At 33.8% G+C, this 21757-nt stretch overlaps 1 protein-coding gene across 7 annotated transcripts in view; it reads left to right on the top strand.

Annotated features, from left to right (window-relative positions):
* Window positions 1-21757, top strand: part of PPFIA2 (PTPRF interacting protein alpha 2) — a 286450-nt gene that overhangs the window by 191484 nt on the left and 73209 nt on the right. For 6 of the 7 annotated variants that reach the window (XM_068190314.1, XM_068190312.1, XM_068190313.1 and 3 more), the window contains 2 exons: window positions 107-181; window positions 18378-18494. In XM_068190314.1, the coding sequence (XP_068046415.1) occupies window positions 107-181; window positions 18378-18494 (192 nt within the window). The remainder of the gene's footprint in view (window positions 1-106; window positions 182-18377; window positions 18495-21757) is intronic. The other variant, XM_068190316.1, reaches the window with a different exon arrangement.

Here is a 21757-nt window from a genome sequence, read left to right as displayed (position 1 = left end):
CTGCAAATGGAGTGGCAGTGCATACAGTAGAGCATATGGCGGATGATATAATCTTTAAAGACTAATAGAAATTACGTTACTGCACATATTTTGATTTTTCTTCTAGGTAAGGGAACGACTGAGGGTTTCTTTAGAAAGAGTCTCTGCACTGGAAGAAGAACTAGCTGCTGCTAACCAGGAGGTAACATAAAACACTTTCTCCCCTTTTGAGATTAAATTTCTCTAATACTCTGTCCCATGTGTTCCCTGTCACTTTCTTCAAAACTGTTAGGAAAAAAACCCCAACAATACAAACAAAGAAACAATACCAAAATGAAATAAAAACTAAAGAAAAATTACATTCTGAATAACCTTCTTGGTAAGGCTTCTTTAAGGTCATTGTAAGATTAATACAACCTTCTGTTTACCAATTTATTTCCATCTTCTCTTCCTTTGCAAGCAAACCAAAATCCAAGACCTAGTAACAGATTCCCAAATTTCTTATTGGACTTGAAAAAGGAGTGAATGAACAGATATGTCAGATACTGTAAAGAATTCAATAACCTGAATTTCCATTTTACTATAAATTTAAGTAGAACACATGTATATATACTGGTTATATAAATGTTAACAATGATGAAGGAAAGATTATGGATGACTGTGAAATGTAGGTTTGTCTCTTCCTTTTAACTGCAGTGTATCATGGTGTACTATGGTGCCATGTAACTATGGTGAGCTTGGATAAGAGAGATTTTTCCTGTTTGCAGACTGTTCTCTTTTGTTTGAAAGAGTGAGCAGCAAAACATGTTTGTATTGAATAGCTGTACGCTACACACATATAGAAAGAAAGTTTGCACCCTAGACAGGCTATTTTGAGGCCAGATAATGTGAAAAATGAAGTCAGCGGGTGACTTTACCATTTCCCTCATGTTCTGAACCTACCTGACATGTGATTTAAACACTGTTAAAAATAAGCCAGATAAGCAAGTTAAATTAAAACTATTTTGGGTTAAGGCCATTTTGTGGTATCATTTTATTCAGGGTTCAGATGGAAACTGAAAGAAGCCACAGAAAAACTCAAATGGTATCAAGCAATTCTTGAAAAGTGGAATAGCCATAATTCAGAATAATGTGTAATCAAGTAGAGACTCCTAAAGGATTTTTAACTAATTTAAACTGGAAAAAGTAGTTTCTTAAAGTTACTTCTTAAAAGCAGGATCTTCAATTAAGATATTAGTACTTCTTTTTTATAAGTATGATAAACTATAAACCTATTAATATGATAATTTTTATTCATCTCTTGGCTCTCTGAAATAACTACACTTTATCTGTTAAAAAATAAGATTCTTCTTTCAGAAGGATCCAGAAAGGTTGTGTTAAAAATAACATAGTTACACTATGTTGTATTCTGTTATTTGCACTAGGATTTATTAAATAGCAAGCAGTCATTTTGGTCAGTCAAGCCCCAACTGCAATACATAGCACTTCTCCAATCCCTCCTGCTCATCATCCAATTAAATCCAAGTCCACTTCACTGGGCATAGGACCAGGTATTTAGAGAATTGCCTTGCTATTTGGAATTTTAAAAATTTAGTGAAACTTTTTTGACATTAAGGAATAAAAGCATACACAATGAAATTAAATTAAAATAGGGCTTCCCTAGCTTTTCTTGTCCCAAATACTTAGAACTGTTGAACAATGATTGTGTCTACATGTCACTGAATTCATTTAGAAGGACACTGAATCAATCAAGCATAACGTGACCATTAACACAATCTGTATATTGTTACTTCAGTTTCCTTTGAGGGACTGTTAAAGCTGAATTTCAATTAAATAATAATGAAAAAAAGAGAGAAATAAAAAGAGATGTGGAAGAGAACAAGCAGATTATTTTCAAACAGTTATGCATTTGAACAAGAGTTCAGATAATTTTTACACAATTAGTTATTTGAGTAAGTCAAAATTAATTAGAGCACAGCAGTATTTAAGTCTAGTTTTATGCTAAATTCCACAGTGAATACACAGGCAATAAAACACTACAAATTTATTGTACTATATATGAAAATAAGTGGGCTGAGTTTCTAGGGGAATTGAATATATAGTTTTCAGTAATTTCTGTAGTCCTGTCTTGATGTCTGTTCTCCCATGAGAATTAGTATTTTCTTTCATATCCATTTTCTCATTCAAAGAGTTTATTATATTCAGGATTATATCTAAACAAAAATGATGACAGTAAATTATTAAAATATTTTAAAAAATTATGTTTAGGCATATGAGAAGTAGCAGATAAAACGTAGCAGAAATGTATATATAAAGATATTCCCGCTATTTAAAACTTGTGGTTGTGGCTCTGACACAGCAACAGTGAGAAACTGCAGGCACTCCTGAGTACTTGTTGAAAATGTTCTCATATTAAAATAGCCCCAAAACTGGGAGAGAACAACTGCAGTTTTCCATCATTAGGCAGTAACTAAGCTCTCATTTAACAGTCTTTGTGGCATATTACATACATAACAAAGGGAGTAAAATAGTCTGTAACTGGCAAAGCTGATTTCAGCTCTAATTGCTAACAGAGTCTTGCAAAGCATTTAATATTGGATAGGCAATTGTAACACACCTTGAACTCTAAACTCCAGAGCAATTGGGGTGGGCATTTGGACCTGTTGAGGGAACTCAGCTTGTGTAGTTTGTGTAGCTAATGTTCACATGAGGTACACAAGGGTAATAGAGAAGGGGTTTCATCTTATGAGTTTATATTTTATTAAAGCTTATATTTTATTAAAGAGTGGATTAAATATTCTTTAAATATATGTTTTCCTAGGGGAAAAGGTTATTTGACTGTATATTTTATTTTGCTGCAGCTGATTAGTGATTGTGGAGGGGGGCATTGTACATTGTAGCAAACTGAATTGCTGTTAGTGAGTTTTTGTGCAGACAGGTGCAAGATAACTGCAGTAATAAAATTCCATATTCATCCTGCATTTTTTTTTGTTTCTGCTTACACTCAAAGCCATTACTCGACTGTTAATGACTAAGAAATGTCCTCTTCATTATCTGTTGTAGACAAGATGAATAGAAGATACTGTTAACAATTTTTTTGAGAAATTTCCCTTCTTTTTTAATTTAAATTACTGTAAAACATAGCTACATTTGCCTACCCCTTAGGTGCTTTTAAAATGTTCCTGGTTCTCCCTCCATATAACCTATGGTCTCCCCAAATAATTTTATTGCTGAGTTATAATTTGCCGTTAGCAATTAGACAAGCTGCAAGTGGGACATCCAATAACAAAGCTTGGTGGTATAATTGTGTTATATTATTCTATGAATACTTTTCAAGGGAAATGTGAAGTTTTTCAGTGAGTGTATGAATATTTGCAAAGTTGAACAACAATCTGCTAACTAGGTTCCTTTTTACACACCAATTTGAGAAGAATGAGTCTCATTGCAAGAGAAGTGAATTTATCTTCACAGTTTTGTCATTCATGATCTTAATGGGAATTAACTTCAGTGTTGAAGATACTGACAAGATAACTACTTGTGTTCTACTGCTTTAGAGATACTCCTATTACTGTTACAAATGTGAGTCTTTGTTAAAAGTATGCTAAACTATGCACGTGCAAACACACCAAGGTTAGCCATTACTGCCATATGTTCCCAGGAACCCAAGTACTAGCAGCTTCCACAGCTCAAGAGTAAATAGATTATAGACCATGACCCATAGTGGCACTTTTAAATCCATTTCTGCAGCAATGTGCAGTGTTAAATGACAACTGTTGCAATTTCCATTAACAGATCTCCCTGTTTGCCAGAGCCTTCAACAAATAGTTAAAAAAAACCAAACCAAAAAACCTTGAAAGCTTTTTTCCAAGTTTTTTTTGTTCTTTTTTTTTTTTTTTTAATCAAACATTATATATAATTAGTACAATACTGGAATTATTTTTTAATGGCTGTGCTTAATTTGCCCATAAATTTTCTCCTGTTCATTTTAAACAATTAGCCATCTCTTGCAACATCTTCCTGTGTTAATAAGAATCATATGATAAGTGGCATTCCAAAACCCTATTTTGTTTCCAGTTAAAATGCTGGCTTTTCCATTTTTCTTCATTAGTAGAAACTGTGGCATAAAAAATATAGCCTTACTTACATTTATTACCTCAAAGGAATAAATGGAACTTTAGGAACCCAGAAAACTTTGGGACTGCAGAATATGAAATTGCAGAAACTACTGATTTGAATGTATATATCACTGTACTACCATATGCTTTTCCTCAGCATTTGTTCCAGTTGCCAATGCTATTTCCAAATGCCAAATAACATTATATTGCCTCTGTCAACTGACACATAGACTATATTTTAAAACGCTCAGGCTTCATTTTAAAGCCTCATTGTTACAATTGCTTCTGCAAAAGTTTGCTTGAGTTTGAAGCTAAATTTCACTCCTGGAACTCTCAGAGATCTTGCTGGTCTTTTGGATCATAGCTCACTGCTTCATATAACTGAATACATTCTCCATGGGTTTCTTCCTGACAATGGGTTAGTTTATTCATTAGGGTACCCTTATGCTAATTTTACAGCATTTATGAAAGCATTCATAAATTATTTACATCACTGAAAAGAGAAGATGGTTTGAAATTTCTGATTCTTTATGTTCCATACCAGGGACAGCATAAAATGTATACACTTAATCAGGAAAGAGCTGCCAAATACCATGTAAATTGCCAAACTTCTGCTGCTCAGGGCAAATCAAGAGCACAGTAAAAAATGCAGTAAAATTGTTGCAGCTGAGGACAGTTTTGGCTCTGACCATGAGAGGTGCTGGAGACATGATTGTGATATCAGTACTGCTAATGAAATGTTCTGTACTAGTTAATATGCATATGTATTTCAAAGTGAAGGCTTAGCTAAATGTGCAATGTCTTTTTACCCATGGTTGCATATGAAAACATATTTCTATGCCTAGATTTTTCATTTCCAGTTAGGTTAAGGCATTTTTTACAGGGGTTTCTTGGTGGCCTTAGGCTTTCCGTGTAAATACAATTCAAAGTGATTTTTGGAGTAAAAGTGTTGTAAAAGGAATTGTTTAGTGGGAAAAAATAGATGCCCATTTCTTGAACATATGATTTACACAAAATTTCATCAATCCAGAATTTAGAAATTATTGCTATCAAAACTTGGCATGAAATTTGGGGTAAATTCAGGGACCTTTTTTTTCTCTGAAGGCCAGGCAGATGATTTATATCTGTTTCTGGTGATTTGAGGCATACATTTTTTTTTCAAAGAATGTGAAACACCCTTCCTCTATAGTACCTTCTTTCACCATATTTTCTCAGAATGGTGCCACCGCAAGCTACTGCTTTCTGAACTAACTTCTACATGTTATTTTTTTTTTTTTTTTTATTTCTTTATAAGCTATAGATTTGCAGAGGTCTGACTCTGAAGAGATATTCTTTGTGGTCTGAACTTTACTTTAAATGCCTATGTAAATGTAGCAAAATATATCTTTTCTGCAAAGTTGCACATAATTAAAAATATCTTGATTTGAAATGTAATTTTAAATGCTATTTATAATTGCTTTTTAATCTGCCTTTAACCTTAGCCATCTCATTAAATGTTACCTCTGCAGAAAGTTATCGTTGCCCTCAAGTTTTAAATGTGGCAGTGATGCAAAATGACGATTTTTTTGGTAATTATTTCTTATACTACATGCTTTAAAGCATTAATTTATTTCTCTACATATTTCAATTAGTATGTGTACCATGGCAATTGAAGAGGTTGAAAATTAATACAGCAGCACTACAGCCTTCATTGCCTAATTTTTTTACAAAGTGAAAAAGAACTAAGCACAAGAAATAGTCAGCTAAGTTGCCATAGCTATTCCATTTTATGTCCTCAATTCTAATCTGAGTTCTCAGAGGAAAAAAAAACCACTAAAATCCTTTGTGAATATTGAGAGCAGCAGGATTGATTATGGCATTGCCATAACCCTTTTTCACTAATTTCATGTTTCACTAAAATAGAGCAGAATAGGTCTAAAATTTCAATGCATTTTCTGGATAGCAACTGAAGAGCAATAATTTCTATTGACATATTGAGATGAAGCTCACTACTGCATTTGCAAGAGTGCTTTCTTAGTACAACTTCCATAAACTTCTACTGCAGAGAAAAATCTTCAGATTTTGGCTACTAAAAGAACATACAAATTCTACCATGACAGCAGATAATGATTTTGCAGATATTAATATTTTTATAAAAAATCTTAGTGAATTAAGCCTATTTATGTGTTTACTACAGTGTAGTGTGTGCAATACAGAAATTATGTATTAAACACAGTTCACCAGCTTTGGTCTTCTTCACAAACAGTTTTGCAGAGCAGAAATGTGCTGCTGCTCAAATGTCTTAGGGTGGTTTCAAAAGACATCCTGAAATGCTGTGTTCTCTTTCCTCTCCATTTAGCATGTGGCCACTTTTAACAAATCCTAAAATACCAATGTCATGTTCTCATTTTGCATTGTCATTTTGTCTAAGTTGAATGCCTCCTATATGTTCTTTAGAAGATACCAGTTTGTAAGAAAGGATTTGTGTCTGCGCTCACGTGTTCATGGAACACTTAAGGAAATATGTAGCTGAAGACTGAAGGTTTTTATTCCTTCACAAAGACAGTATGATTAATAGTTTTAATAAAATGTTTGATATTGTGTGTTTGCTAGCTCATGTATATTTCTTTCTATATCTTTTTATAGTCTTTATAATGTTATGTCATAAAGACAATTGTTATTTCTGGTTATATTTTCTAAATATTCTAAGATACCAAGTATTAATGTATTCAGCTGCTTCAGAGTTTTACTGCCATTAAGGAAGGATTCATACCCTTGCACTGAGATGAAAGATTCTGGCTTCTAAGGATCTCCATATCAATTTTGATTTTTTTTCCTCAGAATTTTGTGTCATGACTAATTAGTTCTTCTTCATTTTATTTAGTTGTAAAATTCTTTTTGGGGTTTTTTATATAAAGTATAAAATTAGAGTGTGACTAGAATAAATTCCAGTGTCACAGATTTATCATTGAAGGGCAGAGTTTTTCTCTGCTTATTTTAAAAATACCCTGAGATTGTTTGCAGCCTCTCAGTTTTTTGCCATGACACATCCCTACGTATCAATATGAGTGTGCATATTTTGCTCTTAAACTATTGTAAGCTGTTATTTGCATTAAAGGAAAAGAAAAATTTAGGTTTAGTAAAATAATGGCAAAAGGTAAAAAAGCAATGTCAAACTGTGACTTGCTACTTCCTCATTCTTTACTCTTCTCCCAAACCTGCTGTGCCGCTATGAAGCAATTGTTTAAATATTCATTAAAAGAGCAGTGAGATCAATGTTTGAAATAGTTTTTGCAAATCTCTTCAAATCTACTTCATTTTTATGTCTGACAGAAATATTTGATTTAATGAAACCTTGGTCCCCCATGATCAGAAACTTGGGTGATTTAATGCCTTGTTTTACTGAATAAATGATGACTGGAGATTAAAAATTCCCCATTTGCTTTAGACCTTGAAGCACAAACTTTCCATAAAATTAGCATCTTTATCAAAATGAGTATAAACCTATTCCAGTATATTCTTTCATGTGTCTGTGTTTTAAAAGCATTTGTTTTATAGATTGCTCATTGTGAAAACAAATTTGGTGCTACTACTGTAAAGTAAAAATAAGAAATCTAACTACAAATTCTATTACAACTACTCATACTATTCTTCCAGTTAAATTTTATATTCTTATTTTATAAATTCTTGTGGCCTAAGTCTTCTGACTTTTGCCTTTGATGCGATTGTATTTTTCTATGTATTAAAAACTGTGGCCAAATCTTAATTGCAATTCAGATTGCTGCAGAAATATAAATATATAGTCATTTATTTAGTAGAAATTTAGTAGCATCTTGACTTCAATACTGAAGTGCTTGTATTGCACATTTTTACTATGATTATTTGCATTGCAATGCTCCCAACAAAGATCCAGTGAAGGAGTAGGATGCCATTTTGTGGGAAAAAGAATACTGAAACATGGTTCCTGCTCTGTAGCACTTAAATAAATTTGTCTCATGGTGTCTGTGGCTCATACCGTTGTTGACTGGACAGCATTACTGTAAAGCCCAGGTACACAGTGACCTGTGCAATAGATGTGGCAAGCAACAATTACTCTTTTTACTACCAGAGGAGCTCTGTAAAGTGTCTCATAGGACTCAGGCTCATCTGATACTCTGAATATTCTTGCTCCTAAAAGCATAGAGATTAGTTTGGCTGGGATGACTGGTTAGTTGTTTCTACAGCAGAAAATGTAGGATGCAATCCAGTAGTTAATGGGTTCGTAAGTATTGGTAGATGGACTTGGCTAAATTGCATAATTTGATTTTTGACAGCTTATGGCTGTAGTGGCATCTGTTCAGGTGCACATTCTGTCACACAATTGTTGTTCTGAGACCCTGCACAAATTCTGGTACACTGAATCCTATCATGCTCACTGAGCTGCAACCCATGTTTGGGAGTTAAATACTGGGTACATGTCCCCTCGCCCCAGCTCCATGCCTGGTTTCCTAATGGAGGAGAGGCTGGGGCTGCAGGCAGGAAGGAGGTGACTGTACTCTCCATGAGGTCCTGCAGCTAAATAACTGTAGGATACAGTATTCATCATCAAAAAACACAACCACTCTGCAATATATCTGCATGTATGGAGAGTTTTCTGGATCTCATGAGGTTAGTTATTTGAGTTATTTTGGGGATCTGTACAGTGTTTTATATTAACCAGTAAAGAGGGTTCACAGAGCATGCCTAACATTTCTGCACAACAGCAAACAAATATATTAATATATGACAAAGCTCTGTGAAGCTGAAGAAGATACCTCAGAGACTGATAAATAGATCTCCTCTATTCCAGGGAATTACAAAACAGAAAAGCTCTGAGTTTGCAGATTTTGTGGATTTCTAATTTATCACACATACCTCACCCAAAGCAGAAAAAAAGGAGAAATAGGAAATGGCATGGCAGCCAAAGAAATACAAGCTGAGACAACACAGGGATCACACAAGCCAGATGTGTGGTTGAGCATATTTCACAGTCATTTGCCAATACACCTGAAAACTCCAGGAGATTAATGAAATTGGAAGGTTACTTGTATATGGTTAGTTTAGGATTGTTCATAGTCAGCACGAGATTAGACACCGGGATAATTTCAGTTTGGATTTAATGTCATCTGTTTGGCAATCTGTTTAGGGAGCTTAACAAATCAATGGAATACAACTCTCAGCAGATCTGATTTCATAAGGTCTAATTAGCAAATGCCTTACTTTCAACATATCAAACTCCTAAAGAACATAATGTGTGGGTAAAGGTGTGCTTAGCTGACATGCATTGTAGGGGTCACTGTTACGTGTTCAAAGTATATCCGTGAAAATTTTAATGTCTACTGTTTAATTTGCTCACAGTATTCACAGAGTGTCTTTCAGGAGACATCAGAAAGAATATATCATTTCTCTTTGATCTGTTATTTTGGGAATCATAAACTTTGAAGTGGATGCTATTTTATCCTGCACTAGAGGTATGAATTCAGGTTTCAGAACACAGCTGATTATCTTTCTGTCTGTGTCAGCTTTGGGGTCATTTGACATTTGTCATTTGACATTTGTCAAATGAGACATTCAAGCAGATGAAGATAGTTTTATTGCAAGAATTAGACTTGCAATATAGGACTGAAAGACAAAATGATTCTTTACGGTGAATTATCTTTTTGCAGATCCATCTTGATGAAAATGCAAAACACATACCCAGTATCCTTTGCTTTTAATCTGCTGGAATAATGTATTGTTTTAAAATTTGCTCAACTTCTTCAGAAAGATTATTCAATTTTCTGTAAATTTTTTAAAATATTAGATGATTTGTTAAGATCATCTACTAACTCTCAAATCAGATTTTAAATAGTATAAAAAGATCATAGTATCTTCTATGCTTATTACTCTCCATAATAATTTTTAATGTATGGATAGGCCTTACATGCTGAATTTGTGTAAAATATTTAAATTGATGACATGGGTCAATAAATAAAATCAACTTTAAGCTTCGCTAGGTTCATATTTATTAATCAATATACCCATTAACATATGAACCAGAAAATGTATCATTTGTGTTTTCCTATTGGATCATCTCAACCCTACAGTGTGCATGCAGCTCTAAGAGTTTTCAGCAAATTCATAATTCAATTAACTAGTAAGACTTACAAACAACGAACCAACATATGCCTGTAAAATAAATAAATATAGAAATAATTTTACTTGGAATTCAAAAATGTAAAAAATAGTTTGGGTTTGATTAGGAAATTTCAACACTGGTAAATAATCATCTTCATTATTACTAATGCAGACCATCAGTGTATAGGAGAAATTATTATAAGAGGATCTATAGAGGATTTGACTTGGTTCAATCTATAGAAAATAAACCTGCTTGCTTAACTTGGCACCTGGAGAGTGTGGTTTGAACACCTTTAATCATGTAGAATATATGGTTATATACAAAAAAAAAGGAAAAAGAAAAGAAACCATATGTATCATTCCACCGCATTAGAAAAGACTGTCACGTTCTGCAATAATCCTGGGATAAAAACATTATTTTAGATGCTTCACATACTAGGAATGTCCTTTGTCATTAAAAAACAGATAAAATTTTTATCAGAGAAGCCCATATCCTTCATCTTCAATGGAAAAACCTGGGGGAAAAAATTGCTACTAATAAGAATGTTATTGAAAAGCATTGAGATCTTAACTAAAATTAAATGGGTACATTTGGTTTTAATACTTTAAATAGAGACTGTTACTCACTCTAATGAGATTCAATTTCAACAGAGTGGGAATGAGACTTAAGTTGGGATTCCTTCAGTTTGTACATGCAGATCATGGCTTTGATATTATTTAATTGTAGTTCTAGGATAAGGTTCATTTCCTTTCTGGATATTTCTCATAACCTATCTATCTGTCGTATATTTTCATGTTTTCTACAATCAGTAGCAGAGATGGTGATTTTAATACAGATACGCTGTATAGGAAAATGTGATAAAACTGCATATACATGCAGAATAGTGGTTTTCATAACAGACATGTCCAGTCAAAATAAGCCTAAACAATCTCAAATCTCTAGGTGACAACATGCAGACAAAGACTACAAAATATTTAGGGAAGAGTGTTTTTGCTCATAGGGACATATATTGGTGTAACCAAAAGAGGAAAACAGATTTGCAGTGCAAGTAGCTAAACACTCTTTTTCAAACTAAGCAGTATTTTTCAAACTGAATTATATACGTTAAACAGGGGTACTTTTCAATTAAATGCTTTATGTACTAAGAGCAACTATACAAAGTCTTAGAGGTACAAATATCTGTGTCTATATTAACATAAATATTAAATATATACATGCATTCTACATATACATGTTTCAATAACTTGTATATTGTTGAAAAGAATTAACATTATAATATCTCTGTCAAATCTATCCTCAGCTCTGACAAGCTGGAAATCAGACCCTACCAATGATCTCTGGAGATTTTGAATACTAGTCTTAATTAGAGTAATAATGAAAGAATAATGGTTTTGCTACTATTTTGTTGAGCTTGGTAAGGAAATAAAAGAAAAGTAAGAGAAATTAGTCAGCAGGTGTCAAAATACACAATGTAATTCAACCATGTAATTGATATTTGTTACTGTTTTCCTATTGTGCTAGTCTCTGTAAAAGAGTTCTTTCACTGCGTTGTATTTCATACAAATTTTGTGTCAAATTAAAAGTAGTACAGTTTTGTTTACTTCGATAAGGGTTTCTGAAGAAAACATGCTGAAATGCACTTGGTAATCCATGAAAAATCTTGACAGGTACTCTTCCTCACAATAGTACTTGCACTACTGCTTTAAATTGCTCCTGTTCTGTTTTCCAAGTGCAGCTACAAAAATAAATGGTGCATGCTCTGGATTACTTGTAATAGCACAAGACAGGTATTTATACAGTAACAATTTGGTCCAGAATTGATAATGAAGCATATGTTAGTGTATTACTACTTTTAAAGTACAAAACTGCCTGCTGACCCCAACGTTTCGAGTCCAGACGGAGCCAGGGCTCAGTGATGGTGCAGATGGGCAGCAGGAGGTCCTGCAGTTGGTCAGTGCCCTGCTGCAGCCAGCTGACTGCCACAGCTGTACAGTGCCCCTGGACCACAGCGCCCTTGCCACCAACACAAGTGACCTCCACAGGCCTGTCGATAAATCACTGATAGCTTGCACCTTGTCAATAGTCATCACAAGCACAGACCATCAAGAGTAAAGGACCATGGGGTTCATCTTGTCAGGTTTTCTGTTTAAAATTAGCAATCTGCCACAGACTCAGAGCGTTTGCAGTCATTTTTGCATGTTGTCATTCATTATGTGCGCTTCAGTGACGTGAATGCAGGGTCTGAAAGTGCTCTCCACCATACAAGCAGGATTGCAGAGAGCAGTGCCAACATCAAGATTGTAAGAATAAAATAATCAAGATGTGCTGGAAGCTGCAGAAGCAAGAGGTTTCAGCTTTCTTTGACAGAATTTGAAGCATAGGAGGTAAAGACTTAAAGTGTAAAAGATGTGTAACTGAGGGCTGGAGCTCTTTGTGCTACCTACCCACAAACATACAAGATTTGTTTTCATTACTGTCTGACTTTCTACTATTGTCTGATCTCCAAGGCTCCCTCATGAGGATGATTTCACTGTAATTAGTATTTCTCCATAACAATGAAAGCTAAACAACAATATTAATAAAAGTTCAGCAGTCTCAAAAAGAGAGAATCCATTTTGTAAATATGTTGAAAATATGTATTACTCATAACTCCCACAATTTTTTATTTTAATGAATAAGTATTTTTCTTTATATGTCAGGACAGGTATTAAAGGACTCAATTGTGTAAAGTTGCTAGAAAGCTCACCCTTAAATAGCAATAAAATGCACTGAAATTCCAGGCAAATAGAAAATAAACTTAGCTGAGAGGTTGTCAGTCTTTAGTTTAAAAGTTAAATTTGTGCTAAAAAAAGCCCTACTTGAAAATTTGACTGATTCTTTTTGGTTTACATTGTTGAATGGGGGAGAAGACAAAGTGCTAAGTTTAAAAAAAAAAAAAAAAAAGTTGTTTTCTTCCCCAAGGTGAGCCCAAAGTGCATTGTTAGGGCTGATGATTTCATTCCCTGCCCCTCAAACTTATTTTTTCAGTCTGAAAATAGCTTTTTCTTTTATTTTGTTATTTTGAAGTATGGCTAATGTTGATTATAATGCTGTATGTTCCATAGGTACATTAACTCCTAGATGTTGTGAAAATAGAGCCCAAATTCTGTATTTTCCCTTTTAAACATACCTGGCTGTAAAGCTCAGAACCTGCATTGCTAAATGGAAAAACTAAAGCATTTCAAAACTAAAGTAATTATGGAGATTCCTTTTTATCTACTGTTTCAAAAGATCCACTTTGTGTGGATCTATGAGTTTTGTTCATGAAATCAGAATATGCTATTTATGAGAACCTGAGGAGCATCTTGTGTTCTCTCTCTCTCAAATGCTGTGTATATAGCCAATAGTCCTGTGCAGTTCATTTGACCATGATACTGAACTCCACTGAAATTTGTTTCAATGTTGGATGACAAAAACAAGTTCAGTGGTTTAAGGTAGGAAAGGTTTATGAAAAAGAGCTTTTCAAAAGCTTAAAATAACTTCATTGCTTTAATAGAATCTCAGAATTATACAAAGGTTTGAGTTGGAAGGGACCTTAAGGATCATGTAGTTTAACTCCCTTGCCACAGGCAGGAATGAATGCCTTCTACTACACCAGGTTGCTCAGAGCCTCATCCAACCTGGCCTTGAGCACCTGCAGGGATGGAGAGTCCACAGTCTCTCTGGGCAGCCTGTTCATAAAGTGAGGAGGCACCGGAACCCTATAAGAAGTAAAGAATTTCTTCCAAAGATCTAAGCTAAACCTGCCCTCCTTCAGTTTAAGGGCATCCTGCTTTGTCTTATCACTATGTAGAGAAGTATATTAAGTATTCCTAGAACACTTAACTGCCTGAAGACTGAAACTGTAATGGGGTAAAAAATGGCCACTCAAGTTTCAGCAGCAGAGGTCCCTGGTCATTTAGGATTTTGTATGTTTAGAAATGGATTCTGATCTCACACCTCTCAAATAATTTTAAATTAATAAATTTGCAATATACCCAAAGTAAACATGTAAAGTAGTGCTTTTTCTGACTCATTTTGTGACTGGTGAGGGACTTCTTCAGATCAGTACTGGCCTATGAATTCATCATCTGTTCTATGGAGTATTTTAGTATTTGAAATCAATGTTCCCGTAACACCTGGATTCAGGCTATTAAGTATATAGCATGATACGTAGATTTGGCCATTTATGGAAATGGAGACCCATTCAAATTTTGAGTCTGAATTGTTAAATCCTAACTTCATTTTAAAAAACATGATTCAAAGGTGTCTGTAGATAATGGACACAAATTCTGCTAATTTAGCAGGAATATATGTGGGCAGTATTGTGGAGGTATTTACCAAAATTTTAAAATCAAAAAAGTTGGGCTTCAGGAACATCGAAATTATTTATTAGTTGAGACAGCAATGCAGAAGTTGTGTAATGTTATGTTCAGAATTATTATGATAGAGTAGGACTTTTGAAACTGTGCCATTTGTTACCTTTGACATCTGGAAGATAGAATCAAAAACAATGGAAATTCTTTAAGGTTTTGATGTGCCTTGTGAGTCATAAAATTAACATGCAAAAGCAAGAAGAATGCTGAAGATCAATATACCTGTGAGAAGAGAACAGGCTGAAGGAATATTTTTAGATTAGGTGGTGTTTTCATGGACTTAAGCTACAAAAGTTAGAAAGGTCCAACTAGAAAAGTAATACTCTATATTTTGTTCTTAAACTGACAATGATGGCTTAATTTTTCTCAATCAAGAAAAAAAAAGAACTTTTCAGTTCTGGTGAATGAGCTTGGTAAAGAAAGCAGAGAGCCAAATTTAGACTTTATTTGGACTCAACTACAGAGAGACTTGAAATTTTACTCTTGTTTAGAGTCACATTGAAAGATGCTACTGTGGTCCAGATCAAGTGTTCTAAATAGGAAAATAAAGTTTGTGATTGTAGTAATGGAATATAATCATTTGAGATCCACAAGCAGAAGCTGATAAGGACAAAAATGTGATGTATTTGATCATAGATGTATTTGATCATATTTTAGAAGGTACAACTTGGACTTTGGTGTTTCTTTAGGTTGATTGTCCAGTTTTGGGTACAACAATCCTAAATAGATTAATGATATTAATCCACATTTATTTTCTGTTAATCTGTCTTGATGCATGGGAGAGGGAGGGCAGGGTATTTTGATTTATTTTCAACAGCTATGATGCCATCCACAAGAATATTACCTTTTACTTTCCAAAACAAAGAACATAGCATGGAAACCATTACGAATTTAATGTTAGAGGTTAGTATGGAGGTAGTTGGAAAGCTGTCTGTGGACATGTTTTGTCATAGATATTTTAAGCTGGATGTCATAAACCTAAAAACATCAGTAGAATAGATAAACATTTCTCAGAAATAATATTACAAAATTTTATCTGCATTGAGAAATCATTTTCTTAGCTAGATCTCTCCTATTCTTGCTGTGTGCTGTTGTAATGATCATTAGAATTTAAGAGGTTCTGGAATCTACTTAGGAAAAATTTAGTCATCTGTGTCTTCACTGAGATCATCAACCCGTCTTCCATTTTTGGCAACCTGTTTAAAAGTTACAAAAATGGTAGCACATTTGCAAAAAATTTGCACATTATTGAAAGTTAAATCAGTAAAAAGTAAGTAATAAGAAGGAGTATGATAGCAATTAAAAACTTTACTTCAACAAAGTAAAAAGCAAAAATTTATCTTTCTATGCTTCTTTAGGAGCACTAATTCTGCCTTAATATATTCATTAAATCAAGAATACAACAAGTATGAAAACAATTTAGCTGTGTAGTTCTTCACAGCTTAGATCTATTATCTGACTACCCAAGAACTGAAACTTCTGCAATGTGCCAGACTTCAAATTCTTTGTTGTTCCTGTAAATATTTGTTCTGCATTCATTACAGTAATAAAATCATTGAAATCCTAATGTTTAAAAGTGATGGATTTTTGGCAAAGTGTTTGTTCCCAAGCATTAAAAAATCAAGAAAATCCCTCAAAATGATACACAATATTGCATTATTTTATTTGCCTGTCATCTAAAAGGGACAATTGATTTTTTTTTTCTTATTTATTTACTTACTTGGAAAGTGGTGATAACTAAAGACCCATAGAGGCTAAGAAAAATTAAACTCTTTCGAATACGTGATAAAATGACAATGTTTTGCACTAGTGTTTAAAGAGTATTCTTATTCAGCTAAAGGGCTGTTAAGGATTTGTGTAGATACAAGTGATATTTCGAAATAAAGGCATAGTGATGTCTGCTTTTTAATGGATCAACAAAAGATTATCATATGAAAAATCCAGATAGATTGATTCCTGTCAATTAGTATATCCTATGATTTTCCATTTTTTTTAATGTTATGTGTAGTTGCTCTACATTAATCAAAATTTTATAATATGTGTGTTGAAGTAGCTCAATCTACCTTAAAGTATCTTTTAACACTAATTGATGGCTTATTTTATGGTAGAAGCTATAACTTCAGTAGTTTTGATTTGAGAACTATTTGAACCATAAAGAAAAATAAGTGGGTGAAGCTATTCAGAAAACAAACCACAAATACTGAATTACTGATTGTGTAAAAAGCAAGATTATGCTAGTGAGATTATGCCAGTTCTTTTTCTGCTACTTGAGACAGACATAATTCTATTATTTACGCAAAATGTTCAGTGTGTTTGTACAACCCCCAAAGACACAGATTGACTCAGTTTCAATTCCCACTCTTGTGGTTTATTGTAATTGCTTGGATGACATGTTGCCTTCAAGTCTTGGTCTTGGCACTGAAATCAGTGGGAGTGTATGACTGCTACAGGGGCTGTAACTTGGAATTTTTAGTGAGCAGTGAATCAGCCTGCTCATCAGAATCTCATATTACAGCAATTTTCAACATTTATATTAAGGAAGAATTGTTTAAAGTGGTGCTCTTACATCTCAAATGTTGGCCAGAGTGATTCAAATGGTCTTTACAGCAAGCACTTAAGTATAACTTAAACACATTTGGAAAAAATAGTTTCAAATTAAAATTAAATTATTCACTCCAAAGTAAGTTTTAGAGCTAAATTTAATTTAATTTAATAAATGTTACATGAAATCTTGGCTGCTGCACATGCTTACCGGGTACTACTACCTAAAATTCTCCCTCCTACCCCACGCTTTTTTATTCTAGGACAGGACAGTCTTTTAGGGTGTTTCTGACACAGTACCTATACAGACAAAATGTGGTGACAAAAGCCTTTAAACTTACACCAGCTTTCCAAAAATGGCATCTGTGCATCCTACCAGCATTCTACTGTGTTTAATACATAATGCTATTCATCAGGTAAACCATTTACTGTATGTGCTCATAAAAGCAGAACAATATAGATATGTAACTGTGCAATTTAACAAAATAAATTGTTTATATTAGCCAGATTTCCCAGCTTATCATAGTATACAATGTAAAAAAAATTAGGACCTAAATCTTTCTATTCTGTATATTGCCTGAGAGTAAGCCACAAAGTCAGAGAGAAAGCATCTTATTTTCTAGTACCTGCATTTTAGTAGCATTACCAATAAATAACCAATATTTTAAATACAATAAAACCTACTTCTATATGTGCTAAAACAGTCAATGAATAGTAGAGGGTGTTAATGTACATGCTTTTCTTAACAAAAACCACGTAAAATGTATGTTGCTGTTACTAACAGATGGGAGGCTGACAGAAAACTAGCACTTTATTTTACACCACTTGGGTTTGATTCATAGCCTCTTGGTACTGGTTTCCTGTAGCACAAGTTTGACGTTCATTGAATTCTATATAAAAGAGTAAGTCCTGTTCTCACAGTGTTAAAAAATTTAATGGCTAACTGCTGTTTCTGCTTTCAAACTAAAAAAAAGTGTGTCCTACCACAAAATCAGGATAGAAGACAAGACAGTGTGACTATCATGTCATTTGTTCCTTTGTATCCTTAATGGCCTTAAGATATCATTAGTGTGTTTGGATTTCAAGCCTCTCTGCATATAACAACCTGACTTTGCAAATACTATAAATGGCCAACATAGCATTGAATTGTTAATAGATTTTTAAAATTGCCTGATCAGTATTTTTCTGGGTTTTTTTTATGTATATTTACCATTTATTTTCTTTCTTTTGCAGATTGTAGCTTTGCGTGAACAAAATGCACATATACAAAGGAAAATGGCAGCTGGGGAAGGGTCTGCTGAATCAGAGCATATTGAAGGAATGGAGCCAGGGCAAAAGGTTCATGAAAAGGTATAAAAATGTTAGTTGCCATTAAATCTAACAATCCATATGATAAATAATCATGCTTTAGATTTGAGTAATGTGAATATTTTATGTGATGTCCATTTTGAGTACTGTTTGCCTACTGAAACCAATATAAAAAAATTAGCTTGTTTAAATGGAAAAGAAATGCAAATGGGCAGGCCCTTTCTTTTTGATAGGGTATTGAGTTAGATCCATAACTTATAACTAACTTTTCTTGGATTTTTTTTGCATTATGCTACAATTACAAGTGCTATATGCTGCTGAGTGATCCTTTGTATGCTACATACAGAAGAGCAAGGTGTAGTGGCATGTATATGTGGAAGGCTGTATATGCAAAAACACTCCTGCAAAAAAGAGACCCTAAGGGGATAACAGAGACCTAAAAATTAGAAGTGGTGATTTTTCTCTGTGCTGCCTATAGGTAGTCTTCCAATTTGTGTCCATGCTCATATAGAGAGAAGCTACTTAGCACACCTTCAGTAGGAAATAGGTATGTAGAATTCAGGCCAAGTATTTGCTGAGAGACAAACAAAATGTAGAGACTGGTTTAATAAAAAAAGTTTTCTCCTTAGCCTTAGATTTCTACATTGATAAAAACCACGTTGAGCATCTTCCATTCTTGCTTCAGAATTAATAAATTAAAATGATAGCATAACATAACATTTGGCAGACAGCTGAATTGAGTAGAGCTGCTGCTTGGATCTCTAATTGTGCATTTTTGTGTAATGCCATATGATGAACAGTAGCATAAATCATACTTAGAAAAAATAGCTGTCATCATTATTTATTTTATATTCAATCCAATTTACAATGGTGCATTCACAATGCAGGCATTAATTTTACACATTTTGCAGTTTATGTGTATTTTCCTTTGAGTAATCTATATGGTTGAGAAACACACAGTAAACAAATACTATTCAGCTACACTCCCCTTTCTGCAAAATCTTACTCACAGACACATTGTGAAATTTTAGTAAGCAGTGTTCACCCCACTCAGTTGTGCTTTTAAATCCAACTACTCTGTTGAAAAATCTCTTATTTCCCACTCTCTTTGCAAGCTGTGTCTTCTGATTTAAGCCATTGGGTTCACAGCTTACAAGCAGAACTAAGTAGAAATAAGACTACCCATCCTTTAGAAAATCTGCATATTTAAACACTAATGAGAGGAATGAAATCCAACATAACATATTATTATCATCATTTTTTTAATTGAATGTTTCTAGAATATTATGTTCAGAAAACATCTATGCTTCCTAACAAAAATAATTCAGGTTGGGCAGGTTAAGCTGAAATAAGGGGTTTTGCTCCTTATGGTAATGAAAGCATACTGGATAGGGAGTTAAGAGGAGGTTGTATTGACACCAGATCAACCAGTGCACTCTAGTTCACATCCTCTGCCCTAGCTGCTCTCTACCTTTCTACATTTACATTGGTGGCCATCATTAATTCCTTATTATTTAGGAAAGGGAAACTTAAAATCTAGCAAATATAGAAACTTGAAAAGAGGCCAACTTGCACAAAGAGAAGAGCTTTAAAGGACTTTAAAAAATTGATTCAAAGAATACCCGACAAAGATCACTTGCTGTGGGAATTAAGATGCAACCATTTCTGTTATCAGATATTCTCCTACTTAGATCCGTGACCACTTGCTGCCACCCAGATCCTTCACTTAATCTTTAAGAACAATTGCCTGATTTCCCCACAGACAAAAGCCAGGAAAGAGAGAACTCCCAGTGAATAAGGTGCCCATTGGGAAATCTAGGGAAAATCTAGGGATGCTGCAATAGTGGGACTGAACAGCCAAAAATAAGATACTTTGAATAAGGAGTTTGTTTTCACATTATTTCCTGCTGGTATTTATTTCAGCTTCCTCAAGAACCATGAAAGTTGAATTATTCAGTAAAACAGTATTTTCAGAAATGATCATTTGCAAATTAGGAAGTGTTAAAGTTGCTTTGAAAAAGAGGTCTTCTGATGTTGTACATCTTAAATGTCCACCATTACAGTATTCCTTTCAGCTGTAATTATATTTTGTTTGTTTCCCTCTTATAATGGAGAATATTCCTAAATTGGGTTTCACGTATTTTAATTAAAATATAAAAAAAAAATTGCAATAATTCTTTTGATGTTAATGGAGTTTTATCAGAGATTAAATAGCCAGAAGAATGACTGTTTTTATCCTCAGAGATGCCAAAAGTTTACTGCTTGGGAAATCCATTTCAGCATGGATTTCTGTTACACTGAAGGCACAAAAGCTAAGTATTTAAGTGAAGTGTAAATCAGGGTGTTTCTCCTTGGAAGCACACTGGCCCTACCTATAGTAAGGGCTGTTTTACCAACAGAAATTGGTAATTCCCTTCAAAAGAATACCAGAAACAAGTGGAAACTCATACATATACGAGGAGAGGTGAAAGAGCCTGATATTTCTGATGCAATGAAAAGCAGATGTTACATTTTATGAGGAATTCAGAGCCTTATATACTTACTTTTTGCAAGAACTAAACAGCTGTGTCTATTTTGCTTTATAATAAACCTCAGGCTGTCACATTTAGCTTATTTAAGAGTCACGTTTTTTCTTCTTACTCATAACACTAACATATTACAATAATTAAATCAAATGTTCAAAATTAAATCAATAAGTTATGAATGCAAAAATCTGTGAAAACATTGACAAAAAATTGTAGGCATTGTATTCTGTAGGAGTAAAATGTGTTTTGCCAAGGCAAACAAAGTGGGCTAAAATGTTCAGAGTGCAAATCAAATACTATTAATAAAAGTAGCAAATGTCTTTCAGAGCAATCATCAGAATCTGTTCTGGTTTTTGGACTTGATTATTTTTGGATTTTCAAATGCATGTTTTTGTATGATTAATAGAAATCCGCAGGAAACTTCCAATTTCAGTTTTTACTGAAAAAAGTTTATGTCACATACTCTCCTTTGTTTTGAATGAATAAATTAAAAATTCTTTCAGCTGGAAGCATAGTGAAATGGCAGAGAAAGGAGTGAAGGAAGGACCTATGTATAAATGTGGTGTATAAAAGATATTAGGAGCTGTGATTCTTGCCCTAAAGCCTATACATTCTACATTAGAGAAATAATACAAAATACAGTTGATAAGCAGATTATGAGTTTGTTTACAAGCAGTGCAGATATTTTTCTGGGTTTTTTTAGTCATACCTTTCTGGATTCGTATTGATAAAGCTAATTAAACAATCATGTGCTGAGGGAGACTTAATGAAGGTTGATGG

This window comes from Anomalospiza imberbis, chromosome 5, assembly GCF_031753505.1.
Source record: "Anomalospiza imberbis isolate Cuckoo-Finch-1a 21T00152 chromosome 5, ASM3175350v1, whole genome shotgun sequence".
Lineage (NCBI taxonomy): Eukaryota > Metazoa > Chordata > Aves > Passeriformes > Viduidae > Anomalospiza > Anomalospiza imberbis.
Note: the sequence above shows the minus strand (reverse complement) of the source record. Positions and strands in the feature narration are given on the sequence as shown.